This window comes from Watersipora subatra, chromosome 8 (assembly GCF_963576615.1).
Source record: "Watersipora subatra chromosome 8, tzWatSuba1.1, whole genome shotgun sequence".
Lineage (NCBI taxonomy): Eukaryota > Metazoa > Bryozoa > Gymnolaemata > Cheilostomatida > Watersiporidae > Watersipora > Watersipora subatra.
The window spans coordinates 7473418-7490109 of NC_088715.1; the positions used below are offsets into that span (position 1 = coordinate 7473418).

Consider the following 16692-nt stretch of genomic DNA (forward strand, 5'->3'; position numbering starts at 1 on the left):
AAGCATGAAGCACTCGTGTACTTTTTGCGATTTTTCTTGCAACAAGGAGAGTGACCTACAGAGGCACGCTCGTGTACACAGACACCGCTGCTCCTCTTGTGATGAGGTGTACACCACCCAGCCACTCCTGCAAGCACACGTCTCTGCTTAGCACCAAAAAACACAGTCTACCCAGACTGTGTTTGAGGGCAACGCTACACAAGGCCACGGCAGGAGTGACGGCCGTACTGGAGGCCAGCCGGTGACGCTTGCCCTACTCCATGGCATGAAGTGGAGTCCAAGATCATCCGCCCATCGGTAGACCAAATCGGGGACGACAGTGACCCTCTCAAGCTACTGGACTCACCAGTCAAAATCGATTTCTGAGTGCCAGTAGTCCCACCAACCACCTCGGCCCTTTATAGGGCTATCATTTCCATTTTAAGGGTTTTGTTCTGCGACGACAATGGTGGAAACTCAGTGTCGTACTTATCATCCACTTTTTTATTACAGGAACATCGCTTTTCAAAAACATGATTTTCCACTATTACATCCTCACGAAAATTAGCTCACAAAAATTTTCATTTCTGAATGTTATAAGTTCATGATCAATATTTTGATTTACAGCTATAAAAATGCCTCCTTCGTATAATGTCCTGTCGAGTCTATAAATTGTTTATGATTGTAATCAAAATATGTTTATTACTTACTATAGTGTGATCAAGTTTAGTTTCAGTTAAGCCAATGATATACAGCCCCCATGGGGGAGGCTGTATATCATTGGTTAAGCATACTACAACATAGTTAGATGTTAACATCATTAGTTCTGTAGTTTTCCCTTTTAGAGATCTTGTGTTAGCATAAAAAAAGTTTTAAACTGTTGTTGTTGTGCTTTCCCTGTTCCCCCTGATCCCCGGGTTCTCTTTGTTCGCTGCAACCCATTCCCCTTTTCATTTTTGGTTTGAATTATACTGTTTCTAATTCTGTATTCAACATCAGAGCTTTTTTCATGTCAATGAAGTACTCAAGACAAGTCCACTCAAACAACAACAACAACAACAACAACCACAACAACAGCAACCGGACAACAAAACTAAACAACATAAAGAACAGAACCTAAGAACCAGCGCGCAGACTCACAGAGGCTTCGAATGCTCGTTCAGTGATCTCAGTGACATCTCGGAAATTCCGCGTCTTTCCAGAATTCCTAAAGTAAACGAATTCCTAAAACTTCCATTGATTCATTCGTCTATGTAGCTTGAGTTTCTTAAACTCGGAGTACGAGTACTCGTCGCACAACAACATCCCGTAGAAAACCATGTCCGAATTATTTGTGCCCGTGCCTCTCCTACATGCCTTTGTGTAATTTACGGTAAGATGCTTCCATTCAAGACCAAAAAACCATTTGTTACACCATCATTACGAAACGTTTGTTTAGCTTTTGTAATAGTTGTTCAAAGTTATTGTACAGTTGTTATTGGCTTACAAACCTAAACGGAGTAGGAAAATTAGTAACACTGAAGTTATAGCTGAAATATTCGGAGACACAGCGAAACAGATTTTTTCACTCACGTAACTCATGTCGTTTATTTATTCTAGTGCCAAACCAATCAGGCGACATGCCAAAGGCAAAGAAAGGAGGAAAGAGGGTTGTCGACCAGTAAGTATTAGTGTTATAAAACATCGATAATTTATGTTTATAAATCCGAATAAAAGCTGCGCTAACGGAGAAAAGTGGTTATATAAAATAGGATGTAGCAATCAAGACAGAAAGGAGGTTTTTAGTCGAGACGAATTATTACCTCTTAGCTACAATCATAAAGTTGAAACTCTCAGAACAGCCGCCTTAACAAAACCAAGTTACGCTATTCATGCGATGGTGTCAAAGCTGTACAGTTATTAGTTCCCAGGTTACCAAGACGGAGTTTGGTCAACGCAAGAAATAGGATGCTTAGAGGGGACTGAGAAGACAAAACTGTAAGGCAAATGATATAAATAAAATCGACAGCTAGAAAGATAATCAGTGATTCAATTGAAATTTAGTGAATTCCTATAGGACTGGGATTATGAATGCATGGCGCCTTACAGTGCCTCGCGTTGCGTGTGTTGTATAAATCAATGTACTCACATGTACTGATGTGAAGACGAAGAAGCCTCCGTCTTTCGTTACACTGCCTTATATCCTCCCCTATACTGCCTTACACTAGCTTATCTACTAGCTTTACCCACTAGCTTTATCCTGCTTTATGCACTCACCGTAATTACCAAGACCACCTGTACTGCCTTGAGCTCAGACACCAATATAGCCTGAGCCTAACAAATCCCATAATACAACATGCCCTTTCTTTTTTTCTTTTTGTTTTGGGCTACTCCATCACTACCAACAAGCAGACATAGTAACTTACCTTACTTGTGTTGCTCGTTACCTGACTCCATTAGGCTGTGGGCAGTCTCCATAGGCTATGCCTCTGGCTTGTCTGACCCTGTGCCACCGTCTAAAGTACTCTTCTCGCTACTGCCAGCTCCATTGCCAGTCTGCACTAGCTTTTCCATGACCTCCGCCGCTACCAATACTTTTGCTGTGACCCCTGTCTCTACCAACACTACTTCCACCAACATCTCCAACACTACTTCCACCAACCCTGACTAGCCCGGAGTCTTTTGGTTGGGTCAGTAATGACTCCTCAACCTCATCTCCGTCTCTTCCGTCTTTACCTCGCTCTCCCCAGTAAGAGGCAGGCTCGACAGGCTTCCTGTGGGAGGTCTCCACCTGGGCTGTAACCGGCTGCACAGGGGATGGCACCGCAGAGCTGGGAGTTGGCATAGGCCCAGACCTATCTAGCTCGACCTCACCTGCAACCAGTGCAGGTCTGCTACCAGCAATTCTGCTCTGAACCTCGGCTAACTCCTGCACCACTACCCTGAATGCCTTGACATTTTCCAACTCCATGACTGCTGCCTCCCGTTTGGCTTTCAGCTTAGCCAATTTCTCCTTCGACTTCCTCCGCACCTCCATTTCCTCTCTTTCAATCTCTGCTACCTTTTTCTCATGACCTTCTCTGTCTAACATTCCATTGCTGGATACCTCGGCTAAAAAAGAGCAAACCTTTTCCATTACAGACATTGGTTCAGCTACTTTCTCAACACCTTCCCTTACCTCATCGTGACTGTGTTCTCTATCATACCCCATAGACACTTGCGCCTCTCTGGTGCCTTGGGCTGTCCCCCGTTGACAACCAATTTCTACGTATTCGCTACTCTTCACTCCCTTGGTTTTACAAGTCCACCAATCTTGACCTATGTGACCTTTCTTAACTTTGCTCTCTCTGTCAGACTTATTTGTCAGGTTTTGCAACTCGACATCATCTGAAACATAACTTGACCCAGCAATAATCGTTCTTGACGAAAACGGCTTAACTGGCTTAATACTTCTACACTCCTTAACAGGCTCAAACTTACTTTTGCATAACGCGTTTACAACAGCAAATAGTTTTAGCAGCTTCAACTCAGTTATGCCCAAAAAGTTTGTTCTCAATCCTTTCACCACATGAACTTCAGCATCCATATGCCTGTCTTTACTTTCCAAATGCACTATTACACTTCCAACCACTTTTAACTCACTACCATCAGCAGTTTCTAAAACTGTCGACGGTTTCTTTAACCGTAGGTTCAACTTATTGGCTGTTGCCTCGGTTAATATTGACACCTCAGCCCCAGTATCAAATGTAAACTCTACATTTACTCCATTAACTTCTAAATACTGCACAATTCCCTGGCCTAGTCATTGATCTTCACTATATTTATCTCTATAACCAGAGGATCTAACACTTCTGCCCTTACTATTATCCTGGTACCCCTCATCATACCGGCTCGTCTCGCGCCTCTCCTTATACGTCTCCCCCTCAAACCTATCCATACTGTTGTCCCTGTACCTACTCAATTTGTCTCTCATCTCACGGAGGCTTTCTCGGCCCCTGTACCTCTCCCTACTACTATCCCTGATACCATATCGCTCGTAGCTATTATCTCGGCTACCTCCTGACCGCCTGCTACTACCTCGCCTGTCATAACCTACTTCTCTCCTATCCCTACAATAACGGGATACATGTCCTCGCTGTCCACAACAAAAACATTTAATGGAGGGACAACTCCTCATCTCATGCCCACTACGTTTGCAATTGTAGCATACTCTACCTTCACTGCCTTCTCTACTGCTTGCTCTATATCTAGAGACATGCCTCTCCCTGCTATTATCTCTATACTTTCTACTGTCACTGTCCTTGTTATACTCCCGGCCTCTTGTCCCATATCTACTAGTATCTTGCTCTTCACTACCATAATACTCTCTACTACTCCTAGGGCTACCCCTAGGGGAAGATCTACCTGCTGAATCATAACTTCTATCTTTATCATTACTCCTGTACTGCACTCGGCTATCAAACTCTGATACCTTTGCTACTTCTCTCTTAACCTCACTCTTTAAATCGGTACTTCTACCCTCACCTCTCAAAAATCTATCAGAGTTGTTGGCCATTTCACGAGCCCTCAATGCCTCCTGCAATAACGCCCAAGTAAGATTGGCATTCTTCATTAACTCTCTGCTTACTTCTCTATCTCTCAACCCGTTAACCGCCACAATAAGGGCAAACCTGACCCTATCATTATTGTTAGTCACCTCTGCATATCTGCTCAAACTCTCTACCCGTTGTAAATATTCTCTATCACTTTCCCGAAGTGCCTGCCTAGCCGTAAGGAACTTATGCCCCTTTACGAACATACTCTCTTGTCTACCATAATAATCCTGCAAAACCTCCACTGCCCCTTCATAAGTAGAATTTACGCCATCTACGTCAAACCCTGCACCCCTCAATACTTCTCTACCACTGTGCCCAATAGCTCTCAATAGTGGCACTAACCTACCTCTACCTCTCATAATAGGGCGTCTATCGCCACCTTCACCTTCATAACCTCTTCTCTCAACAGCACTCTCAATACATAAATTCATCTCCTCTATGAATCTCTCCCACGACCCATCACCGTGCTCATAAAAACACCAGCTTCGGAAACCCACTCTCCATCTCTACCCGACACAATATATCTCTCGCCACCAATTCACTCTATCCCACTCGTATGAAATTAGTGTAATTCCCACCTCCGAATACGTAATAAATATTTACACCTCAACAACACCGCTACTTCACCGCTACAACACCTCACAACACCACCCTAACTCACGTCACCTCACCTGCACGCCCGTGAAAGGGTCTATTCAACCGTTTAAACTTACCCCGCAACCAGAAAAATTATCGCCAAGGTTAACACACAAAGAAAAAAAATTAGAATTTTGTCAACTGCGCCATGTTGTATAAATCGATGTACTCACATGTACTGATGTGAAGATGAAGAAGCCTCCGTCTTTCGTTACACTGCCTTATATCTTCCCCTATACTGCCTTACACTAGCTTATCCACTAGCTTTACCCACTAGCTTTATCCTGCTTTATGCACTCACCGTAATTGCCAAGACCACCTGTACTGCCTTGAGCTCAGACACCAATATAACCTGAGCCTAACAAATCCCATAATACAACAGCGTGTTCGCAACCCGAGTTGTACAACTCGAGTTGCTGTTTAAAGAACTCGGCCTGGGTTTTTGATGAACTCGAGTTGTGTTACCAAAACTAACACGGGTTTGTAAAAAAGCAAAGTGAGTAATTGGGGTGTCTCATTTATAAAACATTACAGAAATTTAATAATAATAATTTAAATATACATGCATATTGTGATGGATTTACTAAGCTGAGCTGCTTTAATTGCCATAAGCATTTAGCTATTCTCAGATTAGCCCTATAATTAAAAGCCAGCTTCCGTGGAAAGCCCGTTGATTAACACTCAGCCCTTGCTATATAAGCAAAGGTGCTTCAGTGTTAAGACGGGAAAACAAAGAGCACAGAGCTAGCGATACAGAGTACAAATGACTGAACTAAAGACTGAGTTACGTTCTTAATCTGCATTAAAAACAGTGCGGTAACATTAACTTACCTTTGTGCAGCTTTGTATATCTTTGGTAACATATATATTGCTTAACATTCTTACATTTACAAGTGTAACTGTTTTGAGTATTTATTGTTTAACTCATTTCAGCATTACGCTTGATTGTAGTGAATTGTTCTAAATGTTACACCTTTTCATGTTTATAGAGCTTGTGTGAATAAAAGCCATTATTCACCAGACACTTTGTTTGCAACAATTACAGTTGTGCATGAGAGCTATTACTCATTCGGTATAAGACAACTTGTACGCAGAACCTACTTGCTAGTGGCTAGTCAGCGTTGACTTCCACAACATTGGTGGCAGCAGTGGGATATCTGTAATCCTGTTGCTACTGAAAGTTTAGCTGTACGCATAACCTAGTGATTGTTGAACAGCTCTCTGGAAAGAGATGGCTCAAGGCGGAGACTCCAGAATGTTTACTAATCCATTTCTGCCGATAAGTAAGCCATTCTTGGACGCGACTAATCCATTTACTGATACTGATGAAAAACAGCCCAAGCAAGTCATGCACTCCGATACATCAGTACACGTTGATGGGATGACCTTCATTGACGATATGTACCGGAAATATGTGTTGGAACTGCAGGACAGACAGGCTGCCAGCAGTCGCATATCTTCTTCAGTAGCAGAAGGACTCCACAATTTGGCACATCCTGTTTCCACTCCCCGACCAACGGAGCAGCTACAGTCAACCAGGTTGGTCGAGCCTACTTCAAAGAAGGCTGAGGTTCCTAACTCTACACTCAGTGGTCGAGTGGATCTCAGGTTACCACACTTTGATGGGCATGGAGATGTAAACTTATTTATACAACAATTTACTGAAATTTGTGACGTAAGCCGATGGGATGACCGAGTCGCACTAATACAACTAAGATCCTGCTTAGAGCAAACAGCCAAAGACTGTGGAAGAGCTGAAACGGTTGCTGAGGTAAATAGGAAGCTGCTACAGATGTTCGGACTGTCTTCATCCGAAGCAAGAGAACAGCTGCACTATTTACACCAACGAGCAGGAGAAGATTACCTATCATTGGGTAACAGAGTAGAAAGGCTGTCAAAGTTAGCCTATGGTGGTCTTGGGTGTGCTGTCGAGAATGAGATGGCCTTAGAACACTTCCAGTGAGCCGTGAATGACCCTGCACTTCGGCGGCACCTGCTGCTGGTCAAGGCTTCAAATCTGGAGGAAGCCATTACCGCAGCAAAACATTATGAAATAGTTGGGCGTCAACCAGTACCCTCAAGAACTAGAAATCCTCCAAGAGTTACCCAAATAGATAATCCAAGCGGTACTAGTGGCAAAGCTGCAGAAGACAACTCTGAAACGGATCTGGCTGAGGTTCTGTTCTCCATGTCATTAGAACTGGAAAAACAGACAAAGCTGATAAAAGATCAGTCTGCCCGGATTGCTGCTCTAGAGCAAAGAAGTGTTGACACAACCAATGTCAAGTCTCATAGAGCCAGACGTTGCTTCATATGTGGAGACTCTTCCCATCTGATGCGGAGTTGTACAGTACGGAAGAAAAGACCACCACCATCCACAAATCCTAATCAGGAAAACTAGCAAGGTTCACTCCTAAGATTACGGGTAAAGTGGGTGGACCGGTGTCAGATACCCGTCACAGAAAGCCAAATAAACAGGGCAGGAGAGAAACAAGGGTGAGCCAAGCAGACAGTCCTGGTGAGTTGTCACAATTAAAACCAATCATTAGGAAACCTGATTTGCTTCCCTTGCCTCTTCATTGCTCTGGAGATGCTGCGAACCCTCCGGTAGGTCAATCTAATTGCAGTACTAGGGTTGATGCAGAGCATCCTTGTATAAATTTTGCAGCCACTGCTTCTGCACTCTATATTCCAGGAAAAGTTGAGGGCTGTTCAGTACACTATTTAGTAGACAGTGGATGTACCCTCAACTTGCTGGCAAGGAGAATGTTTGATAGGCTGCCACGGAAGTTTCTTGGTGGATTGCTGGCATTTGAACACACTACAGGCACTCTGACAGATGGATCTGGTTTGAAATTTTATGGACAGATAAAATTAGCTGGCAGATTAAGGTCAGAACCAATCGAATTAGACTTTGTTGTTGCAGATATTGAACCAGATGCTATACTTGGAATGCCCTTTCTAGTAAGCCATAACTGCTTAGTTAGTTGTTTAGACTCTACTGTTGTGATGAATGGTAAACACCTTAGATGCACCAACCAGCGTGGTATAGATTTTGTTAGTAGGGTACAGGTAATCGCTAATGAATCTATTCCCGCTAGATCTGAACAGTTGGTCCGGTGTCGGTTGTTAAATAACATTTGTACCCCTGTTGGCATAGTAGAAAACACAGGGGTTGCGGCTAAGCATGGCATAGCTATTGCTGCTAGTGTGAGTACATGGAGTGAAGAAAGGAAATTTTTTGTTAGGTGCATTAATCCTGCAATGCAAGTATGTCACCTTAATGCTGGATCTATTATAGGGCAGTGTGTCAGCTTGGAGAAGAGACAGATTGTCAATTCATCTGTTCATATGATGGATGGGAACCACAGGAAGCGTGTCTCAGATGAAAATATCCCTGCTATTCCATCTCACTTGGAGAGTCTATATGAAGAGGCAACTGAGGCATGTTCTCAGCTTTCGCAACGCAAAGCGATTGCCAAGTTGTTGCATAGCTTCAGTGATGTCTTTTCAAAAGGTGACTCTGATCAAGGACTGACTTCTTTAACGAAACGTTCTATCCCTGTTAAGGCGATGTCACAGCCAATTAAACAGGCTCCAAGACGTTTAGGGGTGGAGAAAGAAGCCGAGGTCAGCAAGCAAGTTCACGAGTTGTCAAAGCAAGGTCTTATCGAGCCTGCATATGGAGCATGGAGCTCTCCTGTTGTACTCGTGAAAAAGAAAGATGGCAGCTGGAGGTTTTGCATTGACTATCGCAGATTAAATGCTATTACAGTCCATGATGCTCACCCCCCTGCCTCGTATAGATGAAAGTCTGGAGGCCTTGGCTGGCAGCAAACTTTTCTCCACACTGGATCTCATGAGCGGCTATTGGCAAATTCCACTAGATGAAGATGCTCAAGATAAGTCGGCATTTTGCACTAGAGAAGGCCTGTGGAAATGGAAAGTCTTGCCATTTGGTTTGACGGCAGCTCCGGCAACATTTCAACGAATGATGGAGCAAGTGCTACATGGACTGCATTGGAAGACTTTGCTGCTATATCTAGACGATGTTATAGTCATGGGTAACAGCTTCGAAGAACATTACCTCAACCTTGAAGAGGTCTTATCTCGGTTTCGATTGGCCAAGCTCAAGCTTAAGCCCTCCAAATGCCATCTCTTTCAAGAAGAAGTGGCATATTTGGGACATATAGTTAGTAGTAATGGTGTAGCAACTGATCCAAAGAAAATATCTGCTGTTGCTACTTGGCCATCTCCGAAGAATGTGACCGAGCTACAATCTTTTCTTGGGTCTGTTGGTTACTATCGTCAGTATGTCCAGGACTTTGCCAACAAAGCCCGACCACTGACAAAGCTAACCAGTAAAACAGCCAAGTTCGAATGGACTGAGGAGTGCCATGCAGCTTTTAACATACTGAAGCAGTCGCTACTGACGGCCCCAGTTCTGGGTTATCCAAACCCGGCCCTTGACTATATCCTGGACACAGATGCTTCTCTTAATAGGGTTGGTGCAGTTTTGTCTCAAATCCAAGATGGCCAGGAACGGGTAATATCCTATTATAGTCGTGCTTTGTCACGTGCTCAGCAAAACTATTGTGTGACTAGAAGAAAACTGTTAGCTGTTGTTAAAGCTGTTGCTCATTTTCGTCCATATTTGTATGGTAAAGAGTTCAAAATTCGTACTGATCATGCTTCACTTTTATGGTTATACAGGAGGACTACGCCTTCTGCCCAAGTTGCAAGATGGTTAGAGATCTTGAGCGAATTCACCTTTGCCATAGAGCATCGACCAGGGAGCAAACATGGGAACGCTGATGGGTTATCAAGGAGGCCATGCCACGACTGCACCAAATGCGACAGAGTCACGAAACAATGTGGAGGACCAAGCATGGGCCAAATTCGACATGAACTATCAAAGCGGGCACAAAATGAAAACCCTGTGTGTACTAGGATTGCTGGAGAGAAGTTGATGGCACAAGAGTGTGCCGATGACTTTTTGGATGAAAACCACATTCATGAAGTGGTTGGTACAGACTGTAAAGCATCAGCTAGGAGTGGACCAGAGTCCTCACAAACTGCCAGCTTAATCGTAACTAACGGTGATGGTTGTTGCATGGTAGAAGATTCCAGCACTAGTGATGACTGCCAGAATGATGAGGAGCAGACAACTTTAGATTATTCTTCTAATCAACAAGGGGGTCGCAACCAACCTTCCCCAACACCACAGTCGGATACACCCAGCTCTGATGAACTGTGTCAGGCTCAGTTGCTCCCAAGTGATATTGCGACTATCTACAATGCTGTCAAGAATCAACAATCTCTGGATCCAGCTATAGTCAACCTTGGCAGTACAGAATTACGAAAGCTTAGCACCATGCTCTCTTTAATGTGAATAAGAGAGGATCAAGTGCTGGTAACTCGTATACTTGTTGGGAAAAGATCTCAGGAGGTGATACTTTGTCCTATGAACACGCGGAAGCAGGTGGTGTGGAACGCACATACCCTTTCTCATGCCGGGATAATGAGGACCCTCCGGAGACTTAGACTAACATGGTACTGGCCTGGAATGACGTCTGATGTTCGACGTATAGTGAACAGCTGCGAAATATGCCAGCGAGCGAAGTCTGGAGGTTTGCATCATTCTTCAAGTCATAGACCTCTCTGGGTTGGCCGTCCTTGGCAAAAGGTTGCGATTGACTTAGTTGGACCGCTGCCTTTGACCCCTCGAGGAAACCGATGGATTTTAGTGTTGACAGATCATTTCACCCGTTGGCAGGATGCTGTACCTCTACCTGATGCTACAGCTCCTATAATTGCTGAAGCTTTAGATAGCCGCATCTTTTGCTACTTTGGATTACCCGAAGAGCTCCATAGTGACCGAGGAACACAGTTCGAAGGTGACCTTATGGCAGAACTTTGCGCCATGTGGAGAATCACTAAAACTCGGACAACTGCCTATCATCCCCAATCTAACGGGGTGGTGGAACGTGGAAATAGAACCTTGGGTGATTCCCTTCGCTGTCTTCTACTTAGTCAGATGGAAGCGCAAGAAAACTGGGACATTGTGCTACCACAGATCATGAGGGCCTTTAGGGCAACCCCACATGCAGCAACAGAAGAAACTGCAAACTATTTGATGCTAGGACGGGAATGTAGGCTACCTGACCAGCTAATAGGTGGGACACATGATGTCGATGAGACTACACGAAGTGAATACACCTCCCATATGCAAGACCGGTTAGATACTGCTTACCAGTTGATTCGCACTCAACAAATGCTACCTCCTAGATTACCTGAACAGGAGGATGCAATCTTCAAAGAAGGAGATCTGGTGTTAGTGCAAAACAAACGGAGACGTAAAGGGATTCACCCAAAATTACTACCAAAGTTTAATGGGCCATTCGTTGTAAAGAAGGTCTTTGACAACGGCACTTATAAGGTTGCTGGTCAAGGAACAATCAATGAATGTCGTCTCAAGCTATTCACGCCGGCATCTGATCCAGCTGGACAACTGAGAAGCCCAAGGACTAGCTCGGATGTTGACCAGTCAAGGAATGATTCTCTCAGTGATATAGAAGAGCATATCGGGCATGAAGAGAATCCAGCATCACCAGATGCTGCACTCGATCAGCATTTTGATGATCTCAACATGTCCTGGGAAGAACAAGTTCCGCTTCCTGAACGGCCAAGGCGAGCCTTGAGAAAACCTCCCTGGTTGAAGGATCATGTGTTATATTGAGCTTCGAGGCCTTAAAAGAAGATATTGGTATGTCCGATGACACCAAGTTTGGAAACTCACTTGGGGAGTCTCGGATGCCTTTATCTACGGTCTCGAGCCTTGCTATAGCATCAACCATCACTCAAAACATTCAACTCACTTGAACCAGCTGTATTATTAGGACAACTAAGCATTGTAACCTAAGGTTACAACAGGGTTGTCAACATTGGAGCTGGATCCCTAATCCATCCTTTATCGACGCTTGTGAGCCAATATTAAAATACCGGCACTGCATCTAGGGGTGGAGAATGTGATGGATTTACTAAGCTTAGCTGCTTTAATTGCCATAAGCATTCAGCTATTCTCAGATTAGCCCTATAATTTAAAAGCCAGCTTCCGTGGAAAGCCCGTTGATTAACACTCAGCCCTTGCTATATAAGCAAAGGTGCTTCAGTGTTAAGACGGGAAAACAAAGAGCACAGAGCTAGCGATACAGCGTACAAACGACTGAAATAAAGACTGAGAGTTACGTTCATAATCTGCATTAAGAACAGTGCGGTAACATTAACTTACCTTTGTGCAGCTTTGTATATCTTTGGTAACATATATATTGCTTAACATTCTTACATTTACAAGTGTAACTGTTTTGAGTATTTATTCTTTAACTCATTTCAGCATTACGCTTGATTGTAGTGAACGTTGTAATTGTTACACCTTTTCATGTTTATAGAGCTTGTGTGAATAAAAGCCATTATTCACCAGACCCTTCATTTGCAACAATTACAGTTGTGCATGAGAGCTATTACTCATTCGGTATAAGACAACTTGTACGCAGAACCCACTTGCTAGTGGCTAGTCAGCGCTGACTTCCACAACAGTATTAGGTAGTTTACAATAGTGTAAAATAAGGGCAGTATTTAACAATGCACTGCGTTTTGATAGTCCTATCATAAGCTGACCCTTCATAGGCCTTTTCTCGCATAACCAGTTTCTGTTAATTGCTAATTAACCTATTTCTTAAAAGTATGAAATTTACCTAAAACTGATTTGGTGAATAAATAATTGAAAAAATCCCAGTTATGCTTTGGTTCATCATTTTTTCCTACCATACTCTTATATTTGCTTTTAAAATCGCCGTCTTTTACACCACATGTTTTTTAACCAAAATGCTGACAAAACTCGATATTGTAACTATTGTAACAGGTTTTATGTGCTTTTCAATTGACTTATAAACAAAAATATTTATTAAACAAATCTAACTAATGTAAGTCTAGAGTAGGCCTACTGTTTTTTGTCAACGGTATGTAGCCTACAACAGAAAAGTTGCAAGTTTGGAAAATAAAGTTTTAAACAGTTTATTAACTAGTGCCTTTGTTGCAGAGTTGGATTTTTCCCGCGAACTATGGAATTTATCCCGAACTGTTGGGAAAAACTGGCATTTACCGGTAAATCCCCGATAAATAGTAAAAAGTGGTAAATTGGATTTTTATAGAAACAGTTACAATTAACAGAAGATTAGCGTTATTTATCAACCTTTCAAGAAATTGAATTGTAAACAAAGAACCAGTTGATGACCTTTTGTCAGGTCTATCACACTAAGTAACAACTTTCACAACTTAGAATAGCCAAAAGGCTTACACTCATACTGTACTTGGTAGTTTAACTCATCCTCTCAACCTGGATAATAAGGAATGGATTTGTCGCTATAATTAGCTTGTATTTTACTAAAATATTACTCAATTCAAATATCGGTTAAACAGAATTTTAGTAAAAGAAAACTCGTGGCTACCACCTACTGCAGGAGAATGACCAGCTGTTTGCAGTCCTTCATTCGAAATCTACCACATAGGGTCTCCATATCTACAGATGGTCAACATGGCATAGAACAGTGAATAAAAAATATCATCAAAAACATGGGTGTGGTTCAGGAAGCTAAAAATATGATCAGGTATTTTGAACCAGTGGCCAGTGTACTAAACCAATGTCAATCTGACAGCTGCACTATACCGGACTGCTGCTAGCCGTCGTTGGAGCTTAGAGAGAATTCTACAGTGCTTTTTTCATCGACGGTGAATCTTCATCTACGATGAAGAAAGCTCTGATAATCTGACATCCCAATTTGCTGGCAACCGTATCCACCCAAATACAGAGGTCATGAGCTTGACGAGGAGCAAAAAGGTCTGTCTAAGATGTTGATCTTACGCTACCCTTTACAAGTATTTTGCTGGAGAGACAGTGTTTGCCTCAGGCTTCTTCTCAGAAAGTATGAAGGAGATAAATCTAGGGGGTGTATAACTCAGGTGTATGAGATCAGAGCCCAGCGCGAACGATGCTGTATGCAAACTTCTCAAGTTGTTCAGAAATTATGTACATTATCTCTGCCAGCATCATCCACAGCAGTTGAGAGAACTTTTTGCAACTTTACATTGATGGAGCCAAAACTAAGGAACCGGCTGGGAATAAAGGAAACTGCAAAACTTGTGACTTGCAATAAATATTTTTCAGAAGAGTGAAATTTGAAACAGAATGATAATAATTACACGTATATATATTGTTAACTGACCTGGTGTGGCCATCCGAAGTACATGTAGTTTGTACCAATATAATATATTTAAGCTCATTTTGTAAACTTCATTATTGCAAATAAATATTCTATAATAAAAAATTATAATTTTCTGGCTTGCTTAAATGCTTTCAGAGCTCTTAGTTTCAGTAGAAATAGTTTAGTTAGAGGAAGAAGCATACTAGCATGAATTTATTGCTCTATTTCATCCTTTGATATTTCCCCGATCATCTATGGGTATTTAGGGCAGACGGTAAAAACCAAATTTTTCCCAGTGGTATTTACCGTCTTGGGAAAAACCTTCCAACCCTGCTCTGGTGTATTAAAGACGGCACTAATTTTAGCATACATATATCTTTTGACAAATGTTTGCCTATGTTCCTGACATGTCACATTTGCAACAAACTAAAAATATGCCTGCTGTTCTTTCAGGGAGTCGGATTGTGACATTGAAGACTTCAAAAAACAATCTGATGAAGATGATCCAGTTACAGCACTTCCTGCTGCTCCTTCAAAACAAAAGAAAGCAAAGAAGAAGAAGGGGAAAAAAAGGTGGGTAGCTTTTTGTGTAAACGCTATCTGTGTTCCCCCAGTGTCTACTCGATTTGGAGACCCTGCTGCATATGGCGGACATCTTGGAGGTCACAAATTGGTATTGTAGCTTTCCCTACTTCCTTGACTTATTTCTTCCTGTACAGACTCATAAAAACTTCAAATGTCTATATTGGCTTATATCACCTTTATTGTTTACTATTTGTTATTCAAACACTGAAATACTGAACTGGGTGGCAGTTAGCTCTCTTTATAATTTATATAGTATTCAAACGGAGAGACTTCTAGAGCATCATGTGTTATAAACGATATAAACTCATTCAGCCTCTATTTATGCTTGATTACAAAAAAGTGCACATTGATTGGAGGATTCAGCGTTTTATATGCTAATGATTGTGCAACGTTAGGCTAGTAACTAATAAACAAACCAAATAGGATGTTGTTTTATATGATGTCATCATGCAGGTGCTTGAGAGTGGCTGAACTTAAAAGATAAACAAAGCTTTGTTATTGTTGAAAAGCAGAATGACTGATTGTTGTTTGATTATAAACTAAGCCATTCCATGTAATAACACGGGATAGTATACCCTGGCTACACTCCTAGTAATAACACGCGATGGTATACTCTGGCTACACTCCTGGAAATAACATGAGATGGAATACCCTGGCTACACTCCTGGTAATAACACGCGATGGTATACCCTGGCTACACTCCTGGTAATAACACGCGATGGTATACTCTGGCTACACTCCTAGTCATAACATGGGATGGAATACCCTGGCTACATTCCTGGTAATAACACGGGATGGTATACTCTGGCTACACTCCTGGTAATAACACGCGATTGTATACTCTGACTACACTCCTGGTAATAACACACGATGGCATACTCTGGGTACACCCCTGGTAATAACATGGGATGGAACGCCCTGGCTACACTCCTGGTAATAACACGCGATGGTATACCCTGGCTACACTCCTGGTAATAACATGGGGTGGTATACCCTGGCTACATTCCTGGTAATAACTCATGTGATGGTATACTCTGGCTACACTCCTGGTAATAACATGGGATGGTATATTCTGGCCGTAGAGTTATCTCCCCCTAGTGTGATAACTGCGCATTCAACAATACGAGCATTTCCGGTGCCAACAAGGAGAGTTTAGGCCGCGCTCCTTTTTTGTGCTAGTCACTCGTAGTGATTGACAGAACAATAACGTCAGCCATGAGAAGATCATGAATTTGCACAGTTAAGATAGTAATTATTGACCATATTAAAGAAAAGATGATTATAGTTTCTTACTCAAATATATGCTTATTATTTAAAGCAATTCAATACCTACTTGACTTGCAAAGGCACTGAATAGATAATGTTAAGTGAGTTAATGTAATCAGTTACTCATAGATAAGATAGATAGTCATACTGGGGTTGTATTACATTGGTGTAATGGGAAGCTAATCGACTGCCATCAACTGAAAGTGTTGACATTGTATGGTGATAGAGTTATTCATTGACACCACAGTCCACAAACAGCCCTTGCATGTAATATTAGATTTCAATACATATCAATCAAATACATAGACTAGCTTGAAGCAAAGATGTCCACTAGTTAGTGGACATCTTTGCTTGATGTAAGCAAGCAAAAAGTTTGAAAGTTAGAGTGGCAA

General features: G+C 42.3%; 1 protein-coding gene across 1 annotated transcript in view; it reads left to right on the plus strand.

Annotated features, from left to right (window-relative positions):
* Positions 1-1296: 1296 nt before the first annotated feature.
* LOC137401503 (eukaryotic translation initiation factor 5B-like) overlaps positions 1297-16692 on the plus strand; it is a 55396-nt gene continuing 40000 nt past the window's right edge. The window contains exons 1-3 of the mRNA XM_068087884.1: positions 1297-1351; positions 1579-1639; positions 14903-15022. Of these exons, the coding sequence (XP_067943985.1) occupies positions 1599-1639; positions 14903-15022 (161 nt within the window). The 5' untranslated portion in view covers positions 1297-1351; positions 1579-1598. The remainder of the gene's footprint in view (positions 1352-1578; positions 1640-14902; positions 15023-16692) is intronic.